Here is a 20,506-nt window from a genome sequence, read left to right on the forward strand (position 1 = left end):
GAGGGCGTCAGACAACTTCCCCCTCTGGAAGTTGAAGCATTTAGAAGTTTTGAAAACCTCTGCCATTTCCTGAAACCAATAGTCTTAACTGATATCAAACAATGTAGTCAACAGAGAAGTCTTGTTTGATCCTAAATTAGAGGTTGTCTCAATGACCCTGACATTTATTTTGGCTAAATTTAGGGGTAACGATTATTCTAATGAGTGTCTATGTGGATACTAGTCTAATGAAAATGTAAACCGCCTTATTAGTTCAATTACTGGATGCAATGTAGTAGTGTAGTTTATTGTAGGCTATTTGGAATACCATTCATTCGACATGTCTTGTTGTCATTGGTGAACGGACTTACCATTAGGAGCCTAGTGTTGACATATATGAAGAGGACAGAAACTGATTCAGTAACATAGGCCTACTAATCTGTAACGGTCCAACAGAACTTTGTGAAGAAAGGTATTAGCGGAACAGCTCTCTGCCATGTCTGTTTCCATCCACACAGCGACGGCACTGAACTACCGCAACATGTTTCCTTAATTGTTGATGCGCTTGTGCCTACTACCATTGTGGAGGTCACAGCATGTGCAGGCAAGAAAGTGTTTTCTCTCTCACATCAGTGGTATCAATGGCCGAAGTGGCGCACTGCCATCCAGCTTGAGGGAGGAATATAGTACTATGACTACGGGGGCGGGCCGAAGCGGAGAGCTAAAGATTTTTCCTCCTTGCCCAAGTCCTCTGATTGGCTCAGCTCCAACTTCAGATGGTTGAGTTAAAAACCACAAAGTGCCAATTAAACGTTTCATTTTTCATACCAGCGTAATTTGACGTCAAATTGCGTGCATGCTACATAAAATGCGTGCAGGTTGACAGGTCTGATATATGCTGATTCCAATATTTATGTGCAGCAGCATGCCACTTACTTATTTATAAAGGGCCAGACAAGCTGTACAGAAAGACACCATTCATGTCATGGCTGGGCCAAGACCATTACAGCTACACCGCTTTTACTGTGCAACAACAACCCATAAGGGGTCAAAACTATGATGAGAGACGATGGCCCCTCCCAGGGAGGGAACTGACTGAGTCTCACTGTGTTGTGTTCTGCAAGGGTCCAGAACCAGGCCAGTACTACCTACCTTCTTGCCCCCGGAGGAGTTTCTCTCAGGTTTAGCAGACTCTCCCTTCTCCTTGCTAGAGGACTTTGATCTCTTGGTCTTCTCTTTGTCAGCCGAGACTGGGGAGCCTGAGGAAGGACTGGCGCTCTTGCTGTGTTTGTTGGAGGAATCTGGGAGAGAAGCAGAAGAATAACCAACCAATAATATTGATCATATCCATGTTGAAAATAATGTTTTATTCTGTATTCTTAGGCAGAGAGGTTTGCTTATTATGTACATGGAGATAACTTACTGGTTCCATTTTCATCTTTTCTGCGTTTGGATTCTAGGCTCATCTCACGGTCAGTGGTCATATGCTCCTAAAAAAAGATGGGAAATAAATAAGGACAATGAATCAATCTCACCTGACAATCTATGCAAAACTAATGTCAGAATTCCTCTGAAGTATTTGGCTGTTAAGTTCTATAGCTATCAAATCAAGATAGATATGGGACCTGTATAAAATCAGTTTAGAACATTCAGTTCCACATGGAGCCCAGTGTGGGGCTTTAACATCTCTCAATGCAACATGGCCTGTAAAATACTCACTCTCTTCCTGTCCTTTCGGTCTTTGTCATCGGTCTTCTTCTCTTTGGAACGGCCCCGGGTATTCTCAGACTCTTTCTTGTCCGTCTCTCTCTCTCTGCTCTTGGACCGCGCGACCGAATTGTAGTTGATGTGGTGCTGTAAGGAATTAGCATACAACAGACAGACCAAAATAGATGATTATTTTTACGTTTCATGGCATTCTGTCCACTTACAGGAGGATACCTTGACATGTGTGCTGAAATCAGCCCGTTCTCTCAGAGTGTGCCTATTACCAAGCCATTAACCTGATAATATAACCCCATATTCCCAGGAACACCCTGTAAACTGTACTACGTGCTGCTGATCATATGAATGAACCCACTAAGTGGCTCTGACAGTTCCTGGAGGAAAATCACTAGGAAACAGTCAAAGATAAAATCACTAAACATAAAAAGACACAGGAATATAGAGCGGCTAAATAAAACAGGACTAAAAACAAATGGGAAGAAAAAGAGATTCAAGAGCAGATCCACAGGGCATCTTACCACTGCAGAAGTTATCTAGTAAAATAGAACATCAGGAACATTTTCAATATTGTAGTATCAAAGTTGAACACTATCCCTAACCACGTGGTCAGAGGTGTAGTAAGGTTCATCATCCTCAGTATTCAGACCCCAAACATTTCCCTCCCCGACAAAAACTGTGTCACCAATAACTGTAGCTCAGTCCAGAGAGCATAGATATCATCCCAATAACTACACAGCGAACCATGTATAGTGTAGGTGATACGAGACTGGACCATGGGGACTGCAGGCGGGAGATCAAAATATCACAGACTAGTACAGGACACAGACAGCAGGGCAACGCTACACCTGTGCTGCTGTCTAACTCAATAAAAGTTTAACAAGCCAACCTTGTACCTGCTGTATGAATTATTCACCTGGCGTAGCCATCTACAGCATCTCTAGCTCAGTCTGCAAGGAGAGCATCGAGACAGAGGAATAACTGAACTATGGCATTGGCTACTGATTTGAGAGGACCCCAATGAATATGGACTAGGGCTTATAGGGGTTTTGGTGGTGAAAAGGAATGGCAGGCTACAGTCTTAAAACGAGCCTAAAAAACCTAGAGCTTAATAAAGACTTCAAGTGTTTTGCTTTAAACTAATATCAGAAATCAATATGGAATAGAGGCGGGTGGGTGAATGGGTGTGTCTGACTGCGAGACAGAGGTCTGTAGTGTGGGCTCAATAGAGGATTTACCCCTCTTCTTCTCAGCACATCAAATGCATAGCTAATGAGTCTCCAGCCGGGCAGGCATCAGGGACGGCCTTAGAAAGTGATCACAGACAAGAGGAAGAAATGCCGCCTGCTTAAAATTCTGCCCTTTCGCCTTCTCTTCCCCCCGGTGGCACAATCAGCACTTTTTCACAACAGTCTGCTGTACTGGACAAGGACTTTAATCTTTCCCATGACTCCGAGCTCATTAAAACGTAGTGTGTGGGTCTGGCTGCCTGGCAGAGTGGACTGAAACAGAAAAACTTGACCTAAGGTGACATTTCAAGTTATACTATTCAGCAATGACTTTTTATTTAAGTCAGATTTATTCGGGAAGTCTGCAAACTGGTCAATTTGCCCATTCACTACGTGTGAACTACTAAAGTCCTTCTAACTGACCCCCTCCTCATGGCACTTGTAAAAGGAGAGTGAAGATGATAAGTCAAGGTGAATGATAATAGAGAAGTGTTTAGGAGTCCAAACCTTGGATGCAGAGTCCTTGGGTTCGTTGCTATTGTCCTGTAGGAATGAATGGAGACAGATGAGCTGGGGAGTTGTCAGACAGCAGGACAGGAGGAGAAGTGTGTGGAGGGGGGGCTGGACAGAGCGATGTCACACTTCTTTCCCTTTGACCTTCAAGGACTAAGGCTTTCACAAGGTTATTAACAGAGAAGAGTTCATAATAGCCTTAACAAGGGTCATCTCATAGACTTTACATTAAATCAGAAAAACACTGACTTGTGAGATAAAAAAATAGTGTCTGATTACTTTGTATAAAAAAATTGTCTGGAATTAAATGAAGCCTCTGAGACTTGAAGAACAGCTGGTATTTTACTTTGTTTGTAGTGCATGTGGTGTAAACTAACAAAACAACTGAACTGTGTATGTATGTGTCTGACTAAATTAATTACATTTCGTATGTGCTCTGCTCTCCTACGTTTTAACACTGTTGTTGTCACTTACAGTTGAGAATGGATAAGACACAGGGAGGAGCCTATCTCTCTGGTGGTAGTAAACATTAAGACCTATCACAAGCTTCCAGCGGTTTAGGCAACGCTCCAGCAGATCCAGAAGGCTTCGCCAACACTTTCTCTCTCCCTCTCGCGCTCTCTGTAGTAGAAGGCAGGCTTTATTTTCCTTCTGTACTTTTGGCTGGTGTAAAACTGAAGCTCCCGCTCGTCTCTCCTGCTCTCTGTGGGCCTGGGTGCTGGTGGTGCTTGGGGTTCCCACTGCGCATGTGACAGGGTGGTAGGGGTGTTGAGGGGGGGAGGATTGCTAGTTGTTGGTGGGGAAGGGTTGTGGGGAGGAGGCCAAAGGAACAACTGACTGCGTACACATCTTGAGTGGAAGCGAAGGTACAGACTGAGGCTGCATGAAGGCTGTGATTGAACAGAACCAACAGTGGGGACAGATGACGTGGCAGCAGCAGGACGGCTCTCTGCCTCTCCTCCTGTAGCAGATAGACTTCCTCTGACGACATTGTGCCACTGCGGACTCCGCTCAACCCCCACTGGATTCCCGTAGATTCAGAGGAAAAGAAAAACACTTCACGCGACTTCAAACAATAAATATTTTCAGCTTGCCGGAAAACAGGAGAAAAGCTCTTCATCTTGGGTGCTATTTACAACGGAAAAATACCGATCTTAGAGGTTGGGGGGGGGTCATCTTTTCAGCGAAAAACGAGCAAGCTCCTGACTTGGAAGGCATTTTACTTGAGGAAAAATAGTGCCCTCAAAAAGAGAAAAAAAGGGTGGGGACTATAGAAATGCATAAAAACTCCTCTCGCACTTTTACTGCTTTCATTCACACGAAAATACATTTCAATATATACATTTTTCTCTTGGCTAAGTCCTTGATGGTTTTCCCCACTCAGGAAAATATTAAGGAAAAGTCCATGGAATTATTTCCAAACGGTCATGGTTTAGGAAGGGGATTCCAGACGGGGATCCCGTGTGTGAGAACTCTCCCCGGTGATCTTGAGGGACGATGGAACACGCAACAGTTGGGAACGCTCCGGCAGAAAGGGAAGAAACACGCGCACAGCCTTCCTCAGGCCATACTAACCTTAACAGAGGAGGAATGGGATGGTGAAGAGTGGGTCTCCAGTTTTCGCCTTTTGTGATCTGGAATAAACAAGAGTATTAAATTCAGTTAGTTCTCATTTCAACAGGCACATTCAAACTAATAGCTCCAATTACCCGTTGACAACAATGAGAAAAATCAGAAACAGTATATGAGCAGAGCCCGTGTTGAAGGTTAGGCTGCTTACCCCTCTCAGATTCAGCAGACTCCAATCGGGGAACTGGAGACTTGAGGGATCCGGACATGGCACTCCTGTCTCCTCCCTTCTCTTTGCTCTTAGACTCCTTGGCTCCGGTGTCGCGTTCCCTGGATGGCTCCTTGGGCTCTCCGTTGCCGGTCTTGGCCTTGTTGTCCTCTTTGTTGCTCTTCTCTTCCACCTTCTGCTTGTCCCGGTCTGCCTTGGGCGTCTTCTCCTTACCCTCGCGTGGCGCCCGCTCCTCCTTGCCGCCTGCTCCTCTCTCGTCTCTCTGCTTCTCCCGCCGGCTCTCCCCCTTCGTCTCTAGAGTGCTGCCTGGAGTCTTCTCCTTTTTCTCTTTTTTCTCCTTCCCACTCTTTTCTTTGTCATCCCTCTCTTTGATGGTTTTGGTGCTACGAGAGAAACAGAATGGACATGGTTCAGAGTTCAACATGGACAACATGCTACGGATGCACAGATAAGCAAGACTGATCCAACATGCTCATAGAGTCATTCTTTAATTCATGTATTTAAACATTCAAACTTCAGATGCCTAGTCTTAATATCCACCAGTTCAAAGTGCAGTGTTAGATTCCAATCTGGTCATTCACTGACTGACATATTCAAACAACTGATCGAGCTCTTCCTTGTTTTATTCAGCCTTTTTTTTAACGTATTAATGAGCTATAGTTGAGAACAGTAAATAAGTAAATCTGGTTGTTTCCCAGCCCCAGTGCTGTGGGCTGCTATTGGCTGGCCTCCATGGCTACCTGTTAGGAGCCCCATTCCCGTTGCTGGTGGTCACTTTGGCCGCTGTGCTGTTGGCTTTGTTCGCTGGCTTCGCTGCACCCTGAGATTTATCCTTGGCTCGATCTATCAAAACATGAAGCAGCAACAGAATGAACACAATGGCCCTTTCAATAAAACAACTGTTCCCATACTAATTAAAACAAGAACACCTGTCATATTGTGTGTGACACATAAAATGATCTGTTCGACTTGTGGTTATGATAGGTCAGATCTCAGTGGAAACTTGTTGGATCTCCCCACTCACCGGCGTCCTCACTGACGCCCTCCTCCGTCTTGCTGGCGTTGGTGGCAGGCTTGGCCGTGGTGCCAGGGCCGTTTTGCTGGCTGACAGGGGTGGCGCTCCTCACCGGCTGCTCCTTGTGGTGGAACTCATTCTCAGGAACCATGTGCGCCTTCCTGCCTTTCAACTGGCCAGAATAGCTGCAAGAGGCATGGAGAGTACAAGGTACAAGCAGGGCAATCATACAGCATTACACCCCATACACATGCTTACACACATACCCATACCACAGAAACAGAACTCCCACATAGGGACGCAATAACATAATGATATCTTGCCACTCACACACACAGGATGTGCATCTATCCTTACAAGCACGTTTCGATACACATCTACAGTACCTGTCAAAAGTTTGGACACGGCTACTCATTCGAGGGTTTTTCTTTATTTGTGCTATTTACTACATTGTAGAATAATACTGCCCTACTAAGCAAAAAGGCAGTAACTGCTCGTAGCTTAGAACTTTTTTACCGTAGTTTCACAGTAACATGACCCCCATGTTGTGGACAAGGCAGAATACTTGTCCACCTGATTAAGCATGAATTTAATGTAGCAAAAATGACAAAATGAGCAATTACAGCCTTTTTGTTTGGTAGGGCAGAATAGTGAAGATATCGAAAATATAAAAATGAGACATATGGAATGATGTTTTAACCCAAAAAAAGAGTGAAGAATCAAAAATATATTTTGATTCGTTTAAAAGTAGCCACCCGTTGCCTTGATAACAGCTTTACAGACTCTTGGCATTCTCTCAACCAGCTTCATCTTGAATGCTTTTCCAACAGTCTTGAAGGAGTTCCCACATACGCTGAGCACTTGTTGGCTGTTTTTCCTTCATTCTATGGGCCAACTCAACCCAAACCATCTCAATTGGGTTGAGGTTGGGTAATTGTGGAGGCCAGGTCAACTGATGCAGCACTCCATCACTTTCCTTATTGGTCAAATAGCCCTTTCTCAGCCTGGAGGTGTGTTGGGTCATTTGTCCTGCTGAAAAACAAAATGACAGTCCCACTAAGCGCAAACCAGATGGGATGGCGTAATGCTGCAGAATGCTGTGGTAACCGTGCTGGTTAAGTGTAAAAAATCTCAAATTTGGATTCATCACACCAAAGGACAGATTTCCACCGGTCTAATGTCCATTGCTCGCGTTTCTTGGCTCAAGCAAGTTTTTTCTTATTATTGGTTTCCTTTAGTAGTGGTTTCTTTGCAGCAATCGACCATGAAGGCCTGAATCACACAGTGTCCTCTGAACAGTTGATGTTGAGATGTGTCTGTTACTTGAATTCTATGAAGCATTTATTTGGGCTGCAAATTCTGAGGCTGGTAACTCTAATGAACTTATCCTCTGCAGCAGAGGTAACTCTGGGTCTTCCTTTCCAGTGGCGGTCCTCATGAGAGCCTGTTTCATCATAGCGCTTGATGGTTTTTCCGCATTGACTGACCATGTCTTAAAGTAATGTTGGACTGTCATTTCTCTTTGCTTATTTGAGGTGTTCTTGCCATAATATGGACTTGGTCTTTTCTGTATAACACCCCTACGTTGTCACAACATAACTGATTGGCTCAAACGCATTAAGAAGGAAAGAAATTCCACAAATTAACTTTTAACAAGGCACACCTGTTAATGAAATGCATTCCCGGCGACTACCTCATGAAGCTGGTTGAGAGAATGCCAAGAGTGTGCAAAGCTGTCAAGGCAAAGGATGGTTACTTTGAAGAATGTCCATTATGAAATATATTTAGATTTGTTGAACACTTTTTTGGTTACTACATGACTCCCTATGTGTTATGTCATAGTTTTAATGTCTTCACTATTCTACAATGTAGAAAATAGTAAAAATAAAGAACAACCCTGGAATGAGTAGGTGTGTCTAAACTTTTGACTGGGCTCTGATACGATACTTTCATGACTCGGTGCGATTCAATTTCATTAGTGGAACAAATCGATGTGGTTCAATTCAATGCACAAACAACGGTTGCATGAACAAATTCATTTTCCATTCTAAATTAATATATGTTACGGATGGAGCTCAGCTGGATTGGTCTGAGCAGCTCTGTGTGTGCGTGCGTGTGCGTGCGTGCGTGCGTGCGTGCGTGCGTATGATGTAGTGTGTGAGCTGGCAATTTGTTTCCCTCCCTTACTTTTTATCTGAAATCCTGATCACCCACTGATGAACGTGTCATATAGAAGATAGAAATGTGTTGTGCTAGTAATATGTCAATTTTCATCTTCAAAAATGAGCTATGAAATACATAGCCAATTCACATAACACAACTTTGGATGTCACCACCGTCTCAAAAGAGAATGATTTAGAACTTTACAGAGGAGAACTACTCTTCTCCTGTTCTGACCAGTGAAGCCAGTAAAAATTGCTGTCCTTGTTATGAAATTACACCTTCACCATGTGCATGTAAAAAGGACCAAATGCAGACTGTTTAAAGCAGAACTACCAAAAATACTTATTACGGTAAACATTGTAATTGAAAAGCCCCAATCAGCAGCTGGATGTGCAACCAGCACGATGTTACTTGTGACCACTTCGGTAGCCTATACAGCTCCGCCAGTGAAACACAATTTAGTAACAATGACCCAGCCAATTACATTGGTTGTCCCGCAATAAAGCTTATGATTTAATCATGCGAAAGCCATTGTACAAACATTGAATGCTGAAGGTGCTGCACAGACGTAGCCTACAAATATTAGAACAGGGATAGGGTAGACCCATCTCTCATTGGTAGCGTCTCCCGCGCTGCCCCCCTACGCTGCTGATACTCTGTTATTATCTATGCATAGACACTTTAATAACTCTACCTACATAATTACCTCGACTAACCGGTACCCCCAATATAAAGCCCCGCTATTGTTATTTACTGCTGCTCTTTAATTATTTGTTATTCTTATCTCTTACTTTGGGGGGGTGGGGGGGGGGTCTTAAAACTCGTTTGTTGGTTAAGGTCTTGTACGTTCACAGTTCACTGTAAGGTCTACCTGTTGTATTCGGCGCATGTGACCAATACAATTTGATTTGACAGTTGTGATCCGACTTGTAGTCATACACAGTTACATGCATAAACGTTTGATAGGCTGAAGGAAAGGACACATCAATTCAGCCAACAGAATATAAGTATTTTTCGGAATAAGGCAGAACAAAATATTACGAGTAAAAAAGTTAGTGGACCGGCGATTTGGCAACGTTTCAATAGTTTCTTCTTACCAATGCAGGCTTCATTTGGATCAGTTTGGACGCCTGCGGACCGATGCACTCGCATCTTAAACATTTGAACTGGGGGCCGATGCGTATCGGTGAATCGTTACATCCCAAACACACACACGGGATCAGTGCCTCTAAGTGAGGATATGCCAGGTACATCCTGTAAAGCTCTGTAGAGGATTATGTTTGTTTAGCTGTCTGAAGTGCTTTGCAGCAGCACCAGGTGACTGACTGAATCCCAGGCAGACAGGTCGAACAGCTAGACTAGGCCTACACCTTAATTAAATCAGTCCTCATTACCACACCAGCTCCTTAAGACCCATCCTCTACTAGTCACTACAAGACAAAGTACCAAGATCATTTATCTGTTCAGATAATCGCCAACAAGTGCATCCCAATGTAAATAACATCTGGATAAAAATACAACTCAACCTTCCCTAATGATAATTCATCCAATACCACTTCATCTATACCTCTGCAGTTATTTTTGCATTGAAAGTACACAACTCCATTTAACACCACCCTTTGTTGGTACTAGAAACAAACTGACAAACCTAACAGCAATATGTTAGGTAACCACTTAACTACAATCCCCACAATGCTAGTGAACTGTGCCTGGGCTGCACACAATGCGGCTGGTGGACTCTGTGTTACCCCATGGCCAAGGCATAGAGGTCTGGCCTCTTCTCCTTCTCCTCCAGACAGATCTTGTGGACACGGCACTCGAGTGCCTGGCCCAGATTCAGCACTTTGGGGTAGCAGGGCAGGATTTTGGTCAGCACGATCAGGATGTTCCGGATGTGGGTGTATTCCCCCGTCTCCAAGCAGTGGACTGATGCCTAGAGGGCACAGAGGGGAGAGCGAGGAGTGCATTGTAACTGCTTGAGCGGTTGCCATTTCCTGTTAGAGTTGTCCGCCACGTTTCTCTTCATTTAAACTACTGCATTCTGAATAATGGTAGTAAATGAATGGGTGTTAATGAGACAAAAGTACCAGATTGACTTCTTCAGAAGGCAATGAAACAAAGGGAAGAACTCACTTTAGTCAGCTTGTAGTGCCATTTGTGCACTACATGTCTGAAGTTCTCATAGTCCAGCTGGTCTGCTTTGTTCCCTCCGTCAAAGCCTGTGGCTCTGAAAATGGTCAGGAAGCCTGGGTAGTTACCACACTCCTTGAAGAGGGAACAACAAATAGACAAGTGTTAACACGTGCATTCTACATCTTCCACACTTCAGTGAATATTAGTAATGTCAGTAGATAACGTTGGCCAACCTCAAATAAACTCCTTGCCCCGACACATGTGTTGATCTGAGAGGATGTAGTGTGTGAGATAGAGGTGGAATCCTTACCTTCTCGTAGACAGCTCGGTCACTGTGCCAACGGGTCACCGTCTCCAACATGCAGCACAAGAAGCGGCCGTAGCGTCGCGACTCGTTCTCCGTGCAGCTGGCCACCGTGTAGATGATGTCAGAGAACACCTGCAACACAGTTAGGAGGTCAGGGCGGAGTCACTAAGTGATGAAAATCCCATGGTATAATGACATGTGATAACCAGAGATAGTAGAGGGCAGAAAGTAGAAAGTAAGAAAGACCGAGAGAAAGGGAGAAGTCTCACCCGGTCATAGCAGAGCAGGGTGCAGAAGTTGGGGGTCTTCTGCTGGTGCACCAGCTCCACAAAGCGGGCGCAGTACACAGCGTCGATGGCAGAGAAGATACAACGAGGAAACAGACACAGCTGCAGGAACTTAGTGATGGTCTCATTCTTGGTGGATTCTGAGGGGAAAAAAAGGTGTGAGGGAGAGGGAAGGGATTGAAAAAGGATGTGAGAACAGTGAATTAAGACTTACCGTCAACTAACTTGCATGACTCATCTTTAGAGTGACTCAGAGGTATTTCTTCAAACAAGATTTGAGGTTAAACCCACTCTTAAAATGTCATTAGCGTAGGTTGTATAGAGCTGTACAGTGAAATTGTTCATATGACTGATGTGTGCTTTAATGAAATGGGAGAGTTGACATCTGCCATTAGCCCAGATCCTCTAAAACAGACTATGGCGCCATGACAGCAAACAACTTGTCATGCCTGTTAACTGGGCTAAAACAAACAAGGTGAGGCTGGTTTTCAGTAGCCTCATGGGAGCTGAGGGGGCTTGACTGTGGTGTTACTGTCCCAATAGAGTATTGTCCCCCAATGGGAACAGGCAGCTGGGTACGGGAGGGTCTGCTGGGATTAGTGTTGTGAGGGGCAGTCAGCAGTGTGTGTGTGTGTTTGTCTTTTTGAGAGCGACAGAGAGGGGGTGGGGGGGAAGAGAGAGGGAGAAAAATAGTGTGAGCGTGATGTTATCTTACTAGCGAGGAGCCAGTTGTCCTTCTCCAGTTTGAGGCGGTGCAGGACCCTCTGGACGTGCTCCAGCTGCTTCTTCTCCTCCTCCTGCAGCTTCTCCTGTAGGGCCGTGCAGCGCTCCTTCTCCTTCTTCTTCTTGTTCATTGGCTACAGACGGACACCATAGACAGACAAGCAGGCTGCTGTTTAGACAGGGTGAACACATGCAGAGAGAAAACACTAATAACAACTTCGAGCTCAAGCACAATACAATTACAGTACTCTTTTACCATTACACTGCAAGTCAAGTGATAATTGGAGTTATGCCACATTGAAGTGTACAACTGTGTTTGGAGGCATTTAGATGAACTGGAAGATGAGAAAAGTATTTTCCTACTAGCACTGACAACTACTTTGATGGAAAATGTACTTGCCTCACCCATCTTCAGATGAATGCACTAATTGTCTCTCTGGATAAGAGTCTGCTAAATGATTAAAATGCAGTGGAGTAAAGTACTACTTATGTCATTTGTTCTGTTATCTGTACTTCACTACTTATATTTGACAACTTTTACTTCACTACATTCCTAAAGAAAATGTCCTTTTTATTCTGTACATTTTTCCCTGATACCCAAAAGTACTAGTTACATTACTTTTTGAATGCTTAGCAGTACAGGAAATATGACCCAATTCATGACCCATCCCTACTGCCTCTGATCTGGCGGACTCATTAAACACAAATGCTTCACTTGTAAATGATGTCTGAGTGTTGGAGTGTGCCCCTGGCTATACGTGAATAAAATAAAACAAATTACGCTGTGTGGTTTGCTTAATAAGCCATTTGAAATAATTTATACTTTTACTTAAGACAATTAAAAACAAATACTTTTAGACTTTTACACAAGTAGTATTTTACTGGGTGACTCACTTTTACCTTAATAGAAAATGAATTAAGCATCTTTACCCTTACTCAAGTATGACAAATCGGGTACTTTTTCAACCACTGCTAAAAAAAATAAAATAAAGAAATAATACAAGTGTTGTCATCAAGGGGTCTGCTAGATGCCTGAGTCGTGTTTAGAGTATTCGGCAACATAAGAAAACAAACAGACGGACACAGGGGAACTGCGTCTGGACTAATAATAAAAGCTCATTTTGGTTTGAATGCGGTATCCGTTGTGCGCTCTAATGAACACAACCATGACGATGTGACTCACCACATCAGGGTTCTCCTCGATGACCTGCACCTGGAGCTGGAGCTTCTTCACCTCGCGGTCGTAGGCGTTGTGTGGCACGGCCAGGTCGTACATGGTCAGCGACCAGAAGGTGGCGTAGAACTGGGGTCGGAGGTCGTCCCAGACACGGGGTGGGTGCAGGGACACCACGGCCTCATGCACCGGCGACATCACCAGCTCGCACGCAGCCACGTACTTATGGACCTTCTGCTGCTGCCGGTTGCTCTTCTCAGCTTTCTTCAGCTCATCATACTTAGACTGGGGAGAGGAGGGGACACTCAGTTACTGTCTCCTTTACATGGTAAGATTCACAAACGGATTGATATACAGTATGTTCCAGACACACAACCTGACCGAGTCCATTTCCTCATGATGCATGCGTGTCAGCTGTGATTGTTCACATGGCACAACCATGCCATGTGACGGCAGCAGAGGGGGAACTCGGGATGTTTCAAGTGCGGCCAGGGGGACCGTAAATGAGGTTACACAGCACTCTAACTGAAACATTTTTTTCAGGATTCTACGTGGCCAGTGTTCTCAAAGCATTACTGTGCACATCAATTCAAAGTTAGTCTTATTTGTATTGAATTTATTTGTAGATCGTTTATACTCACTGTATCTAATTGTCATACTGTACAGACTAAAGGTGAAGTGCCAGAGGGAAGGAGAGACTACTCACCAGGATCTGATGTCCATACATGGGGCGTGAGAGGAAGAAGGCAGCATCGTGGGGCGTGTGGAACTGGTTACAGAGGATGTCAATGGAGGGAACACGCTTGATGTAGTCCTCAGTACTCAGGTTGGAGGCCAGGAAGCCACCAAACTGCACCAGGGTGTCGTGACACTGTGGCCAAGGGACAGGGAGTCAGAGAATGGCACCCTAATCCTTATTTAGTGCACTACTTATGGCCTCTGGACAAAAGCATGGGATGTAGTCTAAATACTTTTCCAATAGTATCATTCTGAACAGAATCATAGTTTTTTTCATTCCATTCCACTGTTCCGACTTGCTAAATTATGTTCTGAACCGTTCGTGCCAAAAAAAAAGTACTGGTTTATATCATTCCTTTTCGTTCCTTTTTAATCCTCTGAAATCAGAAGTTTTGTTACCTTAGCTTGACATTAAATTACTTCACCAATCATTGTGGATAGAGCACCTTGCTATGGAGCGGGCAAGCTGTAGTCGTTTTAGCCTAGGCATCTGTGCATGGGCGCTATTGGCTGCCTAAGCTATAGTTGTTTACATGTGCGATGGACAGACAAATGTAAGGCGCGAGATGCAACTGACAATTCCCGGGTCGGGAGAGTGGGTGGAGGAGGCTTGGTTTGAAGTACCTGGCATTGTTAGGACATGCATTATATGAATTAGGCCCACAGAATTATACCTACAGAGGAACGTGTTCTATGGAGGAACTTTGAATGTCTGAACTTCCGAGCGCTGGCTTATAGACCAGAGATAGCTGACAATCTTGTGTGTGCAGAGCGGCACCAGAATTAAAAACACGTCTTGCCATTTTGTAGTTCATAAAGCCAACGTGAAACATGATAACTATAGTATCTGTAACTAGCATTGAAAAAGTTAAGAGATTCTTCTCGAATGAAAAATCTCTCTAATTTCTGAATCATGCTTGTAACGTCAGTAGGCTACAGTAGCCTATGGTTCAGAGGGGAGGGGCAGGTTGCAGACACGCACACTGGCAAAGACTTTCAACTGGCAGACAGACACCGGAATAACTGAGTTACTGAGTGAGGGCTTTGCATATGCTTTGAAAACGGTTCTGTTCCGGAACAGTATTGATCACGTACGTTCCTCGAAAAATGTTGTTTTATGCTCTGTTCCCTGAACCGGTTCAAACCCCTGGTGGTCAAAAGTAGTTTTCTATCACAGAAGGTTGGTGGCAGCTTAATTGGGGAGAACGGGCTCATGGTAATGGCTGGAGCGGTCTCCTGTCTGCTCGATATAGGAAATAGGACAACGCCATCTATTTTGGACAAAGCCAGTTCATTCTCCCTAATTGCACAGTCATGTTTGTGTGCTATTAGTCCCACAGTTTGTCATTTGTTTAAAGACACAACCTGGTTTATTCAAACTATCCATCAATGTGGCCCAATACTGCAAACAGAGGCAATTTTGGAGGGATTATCACTGAGGAAAGCTCACAGCTTACAGGCAACATGGGGGAATTAAACCAAACATAATTGTCAGCTGTGTAATATTTAAGAAATGAAAAAGGGGAGAATTCCCTTCATCTGCATTCCCCCGATGTAGCTTATCGGCATGACTTCTAGTTACCCTCTGTGCTTATCAATATGCTATTTTAAGCAGAGGAAAAGCAATGACAGATTGACTATTTAATGAACTCTAAACAGGAGAACTCTCCAAGGTGTAAAACTAGTGTAAGTAAAGCTGTAAAGGGGGTCAGTAAGTACCTGGTCGTACAGCTTTCCCACCAGTTTGAGGTGTTTCTCACCCCCCTCCAGAAAGACCACTCCGTTGCGTTGCTGGGCCATGAGGAGACAGAGGGGCAGGGCCAGATCATGGTCCAACAGGGCATCCTTTAGACGCTGGGACGACTTCTTAGTGTTACGGATCTGACCAAAGTAACCACCCTGAGGACAGAAAATATAACTGCATTGTTTCAAGTCATGCTGAGGAATAGCCGACTAATGCAATGTGCCTCCGCTTTGAGCTGGTCATGGTGTACAGTTTCAAATCAGACCAAAGAGGGTCCTGTACCTCTGCTTTGAGCTGCTCCCCTCCAGTCATAGCTTCCATCTGCTCTGATGTCATCTCGTCAGTGATCTCGATCCCGGCCATCTTCTGCACCACCTCTTTCAGAATCAACAGGTCAAAACTGCAGTGGGGGGGAACACAACAATCAGTCTATACATACTTGTGAATGCAGACATAAATACTGTGCACATACACAAAAATAAACGTGTAAAATAAAAAAATAAAAAACAAGGTTGGGGGCAAAAACAACCGTGGGAGTAGCTAAGGACAGGGCACTAATAATAACATAATTCAGCATGCCGTTTCATAGGGCGTTGTGGCAGAGTGCCACCTCTATTTACTTCCCCTGCATCCCTGGCCCTGGAAAGGACTGATTTCAACTGATGGGAGAGAAAGAGAGAGATATGAGAGAGTGGCCATGGAGCCCAGTGTGATTTACTACCTGCTGACTCCAGGCATCACAGGGAGACCAGTGCTGATACAATTATCCTTCCCTCCCCCCCCCCCCCCACAGTCTGCAGCCTCCTCATCAACACAACATTACTTAGCAGCTTTGCCCAGTCCAGGGCCCTGAAGGGTGGCACAACAACGGCCAAGACCCCTCTCCCCCTCCCAGCCCTGGCCTTGTATTGCTACAGGCGGAATAGACTGTACGTCAGGCCCTGTTCTGATTCAGGAGAGGCCAGACAGAGACAGGGGACCCAGTTGATTGACTATGAGCGACAGACTCCATCACTATGAATCACATCAGAGCCAGCAAGTCAATGAGGCGCCCGTCTGCCAGCTCAGAAGTTATAGTTACCTCTTCCCTGCTTTCAGCGTATTGGTCACATACTGGAGGAGGCCAGCTAACTCAATTGGGTATTTCCTGAATACCGCTCCACACAGACTGGCCAGGCCTGGAGATAGGAGAAAAAAAGGTCAGCAGTCAATCAGTTGTCAAGCAGACATGTATATGTTGCATAAAATAAAGTCAACTAAAGTAGAGTTGCACTGGGCTGTAACTACATGGAACAAAAGTACACCCAAATGCCCCTTCAATAATAAAGCAGATTCGTGACATCAGGGTCGTGTTTAGTATGGTACACTGTAGCAAAATAAATTGTAACAGAATACAAAAATCTGTGTTCTAATTGGATGCCGCTACCACCATACTTCACCGTAGAGTTGGTGCCAGGTTTCCTCCAGACGTGACGCTTGGCATTCAGGTCAGAGTTGGTTTCATCAGACCAGAGAATTTTGTTTCTCATGGCCTGAGAATCCTTAAGGTACCTTTGGGCAAACTCCAAGCTGGCTGTCATGTGCCTTTGACTGCTGCAGAGATGGTTGTCCTTCTGGAAGGTTCTCTCATCGCCACAAAGGAACTCTGGAGCTCTGTCAGTCAGAGTGGTCACCCTGACTAAGGCCCTTCTCCCCCGATTGCTTAGTTTGTCAGGGCGGCCAGCCCTAGGAAGTCTTGGTGGTTCCAAACAACGTCTTCCATTTAAGAATGAGGCCACTGTGTTCTTGGGGATCTTCAACACTGCAGAAATGTTTTTGTACCCTTCCCCAGATCTGTGCCTCGACACAGTCCTGTCTCGGAGCTCTACGGACAATTCCTTCGACCTCATGTCTTGGTTTTTGCTGACATGCACTGTCAACCTTGGAACCTTACATAGACAGGTGTGTGCATTTCCAAATCATGTCCAATCAAGTGGATTTACAACAGGTGGACTCCAATCAAGTTGTAGAAACATCTCAAGGATGATCAATGGAAACAGGATGCACCTGAGCTCAATTTCAAGTCTCATAGCAAAGCGCCTGAAAATGTACGTAAATAAGGTCTGTTTTTTGTTTTTAATAAATTTGCAAAAATGTCCAAAAACCTATTTTTTATTTATCATTATGGGGTATTGTGTGTAGATTGCTGAGAATGCATTTTATCCATTTTAGAATAAGGCTGTAATGTAACAAAATGTGGAAAAAGTCTAGGGGTCTGAATACTTTCCAAGGGCACTATGTGCATTTAGAACATTTTTCATAGTCAAATATATAATTTTGGGGGGAATGTGTATACGTTATTAAGAGTGTCATTACTTTAAACATAAAGAAATCACACTTCTCTCAATTATTTGGCAATTGTTTTGTATTATACCTCTTTTACAATGATTCATGAAGTTTATATAAAAAAAATAATAATAATTAAACGCACACATATGGTTCTTTGTCTGTAGGATTCAGTTAGTGAACTCACTCTGAAGCCAGGAGGAGATCGTAGTGTCATCATGCTTCATCTTCTCCTTCTCTGGATTTGCCAGCGCTTCAATTATGCAATCTACAGGCAACGAGTTGAGGTACAACACGTCTTAATACATTCTGCCAACATTAGCTGGACTATAGCGTTTCAAATACATGATTAAACATAGTTCTGGAAGTGTATAAATAAAATGGGCAAAAACGGCAAGTCACAAAATGTCAGGTTAAGGATACAAGCCATGACGTCATAGTTGAGTGAGGTGAGGTATTTAAGGGAGTCTACCACTGGACCGATGAGGTTGTCATACCACTGGATCTGAGACAGGATCTGAGAGAGGGACAAAAATACCTAGTTAATACAATACAGGGACAACAGGCCACAACGATGATGATTAAAGAGGATATCTAAAAAACATCCACCCAGCTGTTATATACATACGGAGTGTGTAAAACATTTAGAACAACTTCCTAATATTGAGTTGCACCACCTTCTGCCCTCAGAACAGCCTCAATTCACCAAGGTATGGAAACTACAAGCTGTCAAAAGTGTTTCACAGGGATGCTGGCCCATGTGGACTAATACTTCCCACAGTTGTGTCAAGTTTTCCGGATGTCTTTTGGGTGGCGCACCATTGTTTATACACAAGGGAAACTGTTAAGCAGTTCTTGACACTCAAACCAGTGCGCCTGGCACCTAATACTATACCCAGTTTAAAAGGCACTTAAATATTTTGTCTTGTCCATTCACCCTCTGAAAGGCACACACACACAATCCATGTCTCAATACTTAAAAATCTTTATTTAACCTGTCTCCTTCACTTCATCTACACTAATCATAGCGTTCACTTGGTCAGTCTGTCATTGAAAGAGCAGGTGTTCCTAATATTTTGTAGACTGTGTAGATGTATCATTAGAGTCAGATTCTAGAATAACATTCTAAATGGTCTGAGAAAACAAGGCTATTGCTCTGCAGTGTCCTTTGCAGGTCACTTAAACTTTATTATCCTCTCTCCTGTTAAAGCCACTTTATTATCGGTTACACTACATCCCTACACTCCCACTGTGACCTCTCTCCTGTTAAAGCCACCTTATTATCGGTTACACTACATCCCTACACTCCCACTGTGACAGGATGCCATCAGACTCTCCTGTTCCTCCACAAAGGTATGTGGACACCTGCTTGTCAAACATCTCATTCCAAAATCACGGGCATTAATATGGAGTTGGTCATCCCTTTGCCGCTATAACAGCCTCAGAAATTCTGGGAAGGCTTTCCACTAGATGTTGGAACATTGCTGCGGGGACTTGCTTCCATTCAGCCACAAGAGCATTAGTGAGGTCAGGCACTGATGTTGAGCGATTAGGCCTGACTCGCAGTCAGCGTTCCAATTCATCCCAAAGGTATTCAATGGGGTTGAGGTCAAGGCTCTGCCCAGGCCAGTCAAAGTTCTTCTACACCAATCTCAACAAACCATTTCTCTATGGACTTCGCCTTGTGCACAAGGGCATTATCGTGCTGAAACAGGAAAGGGCCTTCCCAAATTGTTACCAGAAAGCTGGAAGTACAGAATGTCATTGTACGCTGTAGCATTAAGATTCCTTTTCGGAACCAAGTGGCCGAGGCAGAACCATGAAAAACAGCCCCAGACCATTATTCCTCTTCCACCAAACGTTACAGTTGACACAATTCATTCGGACAGGTAGCGTTCTCCTTGCATCCACCAAACCCAGATTAGTCCGTCAGACAGCCAGATGGTGAAGCGTGATTCGTCACTCCAGAGAACGTTTCCACTGCTCCAGAGTCCAATGGCGGCCAGCTTTAAACCACCCCAGCCGACACTTGGCATTGCGCATGGTGACCTTAGGCTTGTGTGCGGCTGCTCAGCCATGGAAACCCATTTCATTTATCTCCCGACGAACAGTTCTTGTGCTGACGTTGCTTCCAGAAGCAGTTTGGAACTTGGTAGTGAGTGTTGCAACAGAGGACAGAATTTTTATGCGCGATACACTTCAGCACTTGGCGGATGTCTTGTGTGGCCTACCACTTCTCGGCTGTGCCGTTGTTGCTCCTAGACGTTTCCAATTCACAATAACAGCACTTACAGTTGACAGGGGCAGCTCGAACAGGGAAGAAATTTGATGAACTGACTATGAAGGTGCTACATTGAAAGTCACTGAGCTCTTCAGTAAGGCCGTTCTACTGCCAATGTTTGTCTATGGAGAATACATGGCTGTGTGCTCAATTTTATACACTCTTCCCATGACCTTGATATTATTTGTGAAGACAGATGGACAGGGGTTGAGGTGGGGGAGGAAGGTAAGAGGGGGGGGCTGAGGCCGAGTAAGGATGAGTTGAGTCTCAAGGGAGGTCCGACTCTCCTCATTCACTCAGAGAAGAGGCCATTCAGTCAGAGTGCAGGCTGAGAGATTAAGAGATGGAGGCTTTAAAAAGGGAGAGGAGCAGCAC

The 20,506-nt window shown here is 44.4% G+C and overlaps 1 protein-coding gene across 4 annotated transcripts in view; it reads right to left on the bottom strand.

Annotated features, from left to right (window-relative positions):
• LOC118391260 (THO complex subunit 2-like) overlaps positions 1–20,506 on the bottom strand; it is a 77,132-nt gene that overhangs the window by 6,081 nt on the left and 50,545 nt on the right. For all 4 annotated transcript variants that reach the window (XR_004827100.2, XR_004827099.2, XM_035782473.2 and 1 more), the window contains exons 17-36: positions 18,274–18,367; positions 18,038–18,118; positions 16,607–16,703; positions 15,808–15,925; positions 15,501–15,680; positions 13,750–13,914; positions 13,053–13,328; positions 11,862–12,003; positions 11,129–11,286; positions 10,863–10,991; positions 10,553–10,684; positions 10,168–10,352; positions 6,266–6,441; positions 5,982–6,084; positions 5,224–5,624; positions 5,019–5,077; positions 3,438–3,473; positions 1,699–1,833; positions 1,403–1,469; positions 1,132–1,280 (exon numbers count right to left, since the gene is read on the bottom strand). Coding sequence is in view for 2 of the 4 variants with exons in the window: in XM_035782473.2 (XP_035638366.1) it covers positions 1,132–1,280; positions 1,403–1,469; positions 1,699–1,833; positions 3,438–3,473; positions 5,019–5,077; positions 5,224–5,624; positions 5,982–6,084; positions 6,266–6,441; positions 10,168–10,352; positions 10,553–10,684; positions 10,863–10,991; positions 11,129–11,286; positions 11,862–12,003; positions 13,053–13,328; positions 13,750–13,914; positions 15,501–15,680; positions 15,808–15,925; positions 16,607–16,703; positions 18,038–18,118; positions 18,274–18,367 (2,883 nt within the window). In the remaining 2 variants the exon portion in view is untranslated. The remainder of the gene's footprint in view (positions 1–1,131; positions 1,281–1,402; positions 1,470–1,698; positions 1,834–3,437; positions 3,474–5,018; positions 5,078–5,223; positions 5,625–5,981; positions 6,085–6,265; positions 6,442–10,167; positions 10,353–10,552; positions 10,685–10,862; positions 10,992–11,128; positions 11,287–11,861; positions 12,004–13,052; positions 13,329–13,749; positions 13,915–15,500; positions 15,681–15,807; positions 15,926–16,606; positions 16,704–18,037; positions 18,119–18,273; positions 18,368–20,506) is intronic.

The sequence above is a fragment of the Oncorhynchus keta genome, chromosome 12, assembly GCF_023373465.1.
Source record: "Oncorhynchus keta strain PuntledgeMale-10-30-2019 chromosome 12, Oket_V2, whole genome shotgun sequence".
Classification (NCBI taxonomy): Eukaryota; Metazoa; Chordata; class Actinopteri; order Salmoniformes; family Salmonidae; genus Oncorhynchus; species Oncorhynchus keta.